The 6,092-nt window shown below is 44.4% G+C and overlaps 1 protein-coding gene across 5 annotated transcripts; it reads left to right on the forward strand.

The window, feature by feature from the left end:
* Positions 1–386: 386 nt before the first annotated feature.
* On the forward strand, positions 387–5,868 carry HNRNPH3 (heterogeneous nuclear ribonucleoprotein H3). 5 transcript variants are annotated; one of them, XM_010714275.4, is made up of 10 exons: positions 387–535; positions 1,378–1,513; positions 2,018–2,156; positions 2,693–2,880; positions 3,253–3,339; positions 3,576–3,691; positions 4,626–4,761; positions 5,011–5,091; positions 5,175–5,261; positions 5,529–5,868. In XM_010714275.4, exons 2-10 carry the CDS (start codon positions 1,396–1,398, stop codon positions 5,540–5,542), a joined length of 966 nt encoding a protein of 321 aa, XP_010712577.1. In that variant the 5' UTR covers positions 387–535; positions 1,378–1,395; the 3' UTR covers positions 5,543–5,868. The 5 variants fall into 5 exon arrangements, with proteins under 5 accessions (XP_010712577.1, XP_010712575.1, XP_010712576.1 ...); XM_010714273.4 differs by having other exon boundaries at positions 5,564–5,868; XM_010714274.4 differs by having other exon boundaries at positions 2,693–2,835; positions 5,564–5,868.
* Positions 5,869–6,092: the final 224 nt, after the last annotated feature.

A 6,092-nucleotide genomic window follows, 5' to 3' on the forward strand; every position in this document is an offset into this window, starting at 1 on the left:
TGAGGAGAAGCGAGCAGACAGGCTTTCGCATCTCGTCTCCCAAACTGACTCTGGGAGCCGAAGCGAGCAGCGCCCGGCGGGCCACAGGCACCTGGGCACGTGTGAGGCACCACCTGCGTGAGGAGATTAGCGGGTATCTGCTACAGGTGTTTGCTGTGGGTGCTCGCTGCTGCTGGCACAAGCCGCAGCTCGCGCTGCTGCCGGACGGACGGCTTGGCGCCAAGAGAGCGTAGAGCGCGAACACAGCGCGCGTGCGCCAGGTGACGCTCACGCGCTCGTGAGAAGAGGGAGGAGGCGCCGTTCGCTCGCCGCGCGTGAGCCGCCGGTTCTTGTTTGCAGAGGCGCGCATGCTCCGCTGCCGTCCGGGCGGGCTGAGGTGTGCGGCGCTGCTATCGCGATAGCTGCGCGGTCGGGACGCCATCCTGCCAGCGGCGGTTGCGTAGGCTCCTGCCCGCCGGCCGCTCGGAAGCCAGGGGCTTCCTTCCCGGCAGCAGCTCCCGCTGGGACGCGTCGAGGAGCGTACGAAGGTCTCCTGGTGAGTGTGGGGGAAGAAAGGGAGAGAGGGTGGTGCCGGGCCGCGGTGAGCCTCTCTGGGCCGCTCGCAGGGTGAGCGCGAAGGCGACCCAGCCCGGCCCTTGTGCGCGGCGCGGCCCGTGGGGGGGCGGAGTGGCGCCGCGGGTGGGGGAGGGGCGGTGCGGCGCGGCTCGCGGAGCCTCGTTCCCGACCGGCCGCCATTTTGAGCGCCGGAGCCGAACGCGGCCGCCGACCCGACGAGCTTTGACGGCGTATCGCTAGCCGCGTCCCGAAGCCGCGGTTGGGCGGGAGGGAGCTCGCTGGTCGTTCCGAAGCGGAGAGGTGGCGGTAGGGCGCGTGGCGGGGGCGGCGTTGGTGGCGGTCGGCGGTGGGGGGGCGGCTCGGGGAGGCGCGGTAAATGGCGGCGGCGCTGGAGGGAAGGGGAGGGAGGGAGCTCCCCGCCCCCAGTCCGAGACGGGCCGTGCCGTGTGGCCGCGCGGCCGCTTTGGTTCGGGATTAACGGCCGTGGTTCCGGAAGGGGAAAAGGAGCGGGAGCGCGGCCGGCCGGGCCTTGACGGCAGACAAAGGAGAGGCGGCGCTGCGCGGTTGCGGCCCCTCTGCCGGCACGCCGCGAGAGACAAAAGGTTGCGAGCCGGGAGCGCGCCCAGCGGCTGGTGCGCGCCGCCGATGCCCGCGCTGCTGCACTGCCCGTCCACGTGCTTATGTACGAGCGAGTGGAATTGAAATATTTCCAGGGAACGGAACGAAATATCCGTAATGCTGCCGAACGCCGCTTTATTAATGAAAACCTACCCGATTTGTTGTGTTTTTGTGTCTCAACGTTTTATTTTTTCCTTTTGGTAGCGTTTGATTTAGACAAAAATGGACTGGAGTGGGAAGCACAACGGGCCCACCGATACAACCAACGATGGGACGGTGGTGCGGCTCCGAGGGCTGCCCTTCGGCTGTAGCAAGGAGGAGATCGTTCAGTTTTTCCAAGGTATCTCTAGTATAGTCAAAACATAAAGACCGTGTGAAAGATAAGTCGATGCTTTGCAAGCCTGTAACTTGTAATGGCCGTTATTGGGGTGGAGGGGGGATCGCTTTGACATAAATTGCTTTGAGTAAGGTGTATGCCCTGTTCAAATAACTGCAGAGATAGCAAAGCTGAATACATGTATTAATTTAGCGAAGGTGGTGAATGTCTTGTGATTATAACCTGTACGTTAGCGTTTGGAGTGGTTAAATTGCTTGATTGGTAGCTTTGTTTTCTTCATGTAACCTAGGTGGGTGTATGTTCGTGTAGTTAAAACAAAAAACAAGTATGGCTAAATCCATAAATGTTTAATGAAAGATCGTTGGCTTGTATTGTTGGGTGATGGGGGAACTTAAGAGCTTTTTTTCGTTGTTATTGTTTAGATGCTTTAAGTATTTTCTACAGATGGGAATGTTTCAGCCTTTAACACTGTTCCCCTTGATGGGGTTATTTGTCCTTGGGTTAAAGGGTTGGAAATCGTGCCAAATGGGATAACATTGACGCTGGACTACCAGGGGAGAAGCACAGGGGAGGCCTTCGTGCAGTTTGCTTCAAAGGAGATAGCAGAAAATGCTCTGGGGAAACACAAGGAAAGAATAGGGCACAGGTGGGGATGGAGAGTTTGGGATGGTGTTAAATGGTTATTTTTGGGGGTTGTGGGACAGTAATGCTTTTGGGGGGCTGGGGACTATTATATGGAATGGGGTATTTTAAAGAATTTTTATAACTGATCCTAAATTAACTTGGGAAATATGGTAGATTTGGGGGGCGGGGGAGACAGTATTACTCTGTGTAGATTGCTAAACTTAGAATGTTGTTTCAGTCATTTTTCGTGTAGGGTAATTTGTGATAAGTGCTGCCATAGCCAGACATTGTTTTTCAACAGTATGTTTCTCATACTGGAAAGATATGTTTTATACTTAATTTCTACAACTAGAATTTTCACTTTGTAATTTTTGCCATTGTAAAGTTTTACTTTGATACAATTAAGATTCTTAACGGTTTTGAGGAGGAACTTAAGTTCCATGGTATCTGTAATCATTTTTATCACATTGTACATGTAGTTGTTTTTTTTTTTTTTTACTGTTCAGACAGCTTATACGTGTATTCTTATTTCTATCTTGAAAATCCTCTCTTATTTAGATACATTGAAATCTTCAAAAGTAGTAAGAGTGAAATCAGAGGATTCTCTGACATGCCGAGAAGAATGATGGGACAACAACGACCTGGACCATATGATAGACCATTAGGAGGAAGAGGGGGTTATTATGGAGCTGGGCGTGGAAGTATGTATGACAGAATGCGTCGAGGAGGTGGTGGATATGACGGTGGTATGTTTATCTAATGATAGAGGTTCTGTTGTCAGTTTCATGTTTCTGACGTCTTTGTCAAGAAATAAAGAAATGGCAGTAGCTTCCTGCTAGGTTTGACATGCTTCTTCAAAAGGAATTTTTTACTTGTAATGTGTGAGGGGAAAAAAAAAATGCAGCTTAGTATTTAAGAGTAATGGATGTTACTAGAAAATTGTGTTTTCAGCAGAATTGGATATGTCAGTTGTTGGATGTGTCAGTTTAGAAATGAGTGTTTAATACTTAGCAGTGGCACTTCCAGGTGCCCAAAGACTGAAAAATTGATTCTTGTGTATCACTTTGTGATTTCTCAGTAGTAACGTAACTGCTCTTTTCTTTCTGTTCCTTATATAGGATATGGTGGCTTTGATGATTATGGTGGTTATAATAACTATGGCTATGGAAGTGATGGCTATGATGACCGAATGAGAGATGGGAGAGGTAAAGAAATATATATATATATATATTTTTTTTTTAACAGTAAAACAGAATATTTCCAAGGCATACATAGTTCTGTTTTTATTTTCTTCATTGAATTATTTTGTAAAGGAAGATGATTGTGTTTGTTTTGTCGAGGTGGGGGTGCTTCTCTTTTAATAATTTTTTTTTTTTTAAAGAAGGGGTGTGTGTGTGTGTGTGTGTGTGTGTGTTGTTTTTCACTTATCTTTCTTTCCTAGGCATGGGAGGACATGGCTATGGAGCTGGAGATGCAGGTTCAGGTTTCCATGGTGGCGGTCATTTTGTTCACATGAGAGGACTGCCGTTTCGAGCAACAGAAAATGATATTGCAAATGTAAGTAAAATAGCAAAATCAGGCTTTCTGATAATAAGAATTTCTGTGTTCTTTTCTTCCCTACTCCAAACTTGCTTATGGCTCTCCAGTGAGTGATTTATAGCTCTAATACACGTTAACTGAAGTCCTAAGTTACTTATGCAAGTTCTACAATACTTAATACATACTAAGTGAGGTTTTAAAGGTAATGTCTATGGTAAGGTTACTGAAGAAGCCAGATGGATTACATTTAGCCCCTGTATACTTTTTCGTTTTCAGAAAAAAGAGACAGATGTTGAAACCTGTATCTTCATAAGACTGAGAAGTTTTTTTTATGCTTAACTGAAAATATTACTGTTATTTTGTAGAAGACTGATAGTAGATGTGATTATGGTTTGCACGTTTGTATGTTGCCATGAGCCTTGTTTTAGGAAGACAGGGTGGGAAACCTGTAGGGCACTGTGTTTGGAGTGGAAGGCTCGCATTTACCCACAAGAGTTCAGATAAAGAACTTGTACAGAATTTCAGGAATAATGCACCACTGTGTCTTTCTAATAACTGCTGTAGGAAGGAAGAGAAATTGATAGCTTTTTTTTTTTTCTTAGTTCCATAATTGTCCTTATTTTGAGAACCTCATTTGGCTTTTTTTCCTCAAAATGAAGTAATGATCTTCCCTTTCTAGGGTAGCATCTTATTAGAGCACATTTGTTAAAGAGAGGTGTGTAGACAAGTATTTTTGTTTGTGTCTCTGTTTTAAAGAGAGCTTGTCAAGCTTTGTAGCTGGAGTTCTTCCATTTGTATGATAAAGACCTCTAAGTAATACCTTAGAAACAAGTAATTAAACTTGTGTTACAGGATGAGAGAAAATTAATATAGTGCTTCACAAACTGCTGGGACACCAGAAAACATACCTGGCTTGAATCCTAACATTTTTTTTCTTTGTTTTTATTCTTAGTTCTTCTCACCGTTGAATCCTATAAGAGTTCACATCGATATTGGGGCAGATGGAAGAGCCACAGGCGAGGCAGATGTGGAATTTGTAACACATGAGGATGCAGTAGCTGCTATGTCCAAGGATAAAAATCACATGCGTGAGTGTTGTGTTCAAATGAGAGTTCAATTGACTTGATTTCAGTAGGGTGTAAATCAGTATGAGGATTCAGACTGAAGTTACAGTGCTTTAAATATATACTAATAATGGACTTCTTGTCGATGATCAGAGCAAGTAGATCTCTCAAATTAATTTCTTGTGGATTTCCAACTATTGTATGCAGGGTAAATTTTTTTTTTTTTACTGTCTTCTTTGAATCAAAATACAAAGTAGGTTTTATTTCTTACAGAACATCGATACATTGAGCTGTTCCTGAATTCGACTGCTGGAGGTGGCTCTGGAATGGGAGGCTATGGCAGAGATGGAATGGGTATGTATCATTTCCAAATATAGCTTGTTTTGCAAAATGTGATGGAGTTGCAAGGTTATAACAGTGCACCTTCTGCTTTTCAGATCAAGGTTATGGCTCTGTTGGTAGAATGGGAATGGGTAATAATTACAGCGGCGGTTACGGAACTCCTGATGGCTTGGGTGGCTACAGTAAGTAGATATTTTGTCTTAAATTAACTTTATGATTGTGTTACTGTGTCTGTTCATATGGGATTTGGAAGGGTGGGTTTTGTGGGCTGGGAGAAAGGGAAGGGGGTGGCTTAAATTGTAAATCACTGGGGCATTTTTTTTCATAATTTGGCTATTGCAGCAAACATTTGTTTAGCACTATTTTTTTTTTTAAATATTGTTCTAGTGTATCTTAAGCTGATGCTGAACAGTTTTTTATTACCCATCACGTTTTTTTCTCTTTTTAAGGTATGTATACGTGACCTTGTGTCAATTGTTTGCAGGTCGTGGCAGTGGAAATAGTGGAGGATACTATGGGCAAGGCAATATGGGTGGAGGAGGATGGCGTGGGATGTATTGAAGGATAGCCTTGCTTCTACAAAATACCCTGGAAGAAACAACAGTCTCTGGTCTACTAGACTTTCTTACAAAATTTTAATTTCTTTTGTATTTTAAGAACTTTATAATGACTGAAGGAATGTGTTTTCACAATATTATTTGGTAAGCAAGAGCTTGTGATGGGAAAATCTGTTTTCTGTAGGTTTTATTTGTTGCATACTCTGACTTTAAATAAATTTTTATATTCAAACCACTGATGTTGATACTTTTTATACTAGTTACTCCTAAGGATGTATTACATATTCAAGAATACAATTGGTTTGAGATGTTGTACTATGGTTCAATAAAGGTGGTTGTACTGTAACTCCTATGAACACTGAGTTCTATGTACTCTTGGTGTAGTAAATGAGTTTGATAAATTCTCTTGTTTAAGGGGAAAAGGGTAGATGAGTAGTTAAGCTTACTTGGTAGCAG

Source organism: Meleagris gallopavo, chromosome 8, assembly GCF_905368555.1.
Source record: "Meleagris gallopavo chromosome 8, MGAL_WU_HG_1.1, whole genome shotgun sequence".
NCBI lineage: Eukaryota > Metazoa > Chordata > Aves > Galliformes > Phasianidae > Meleagris > Meleagris gallopavo.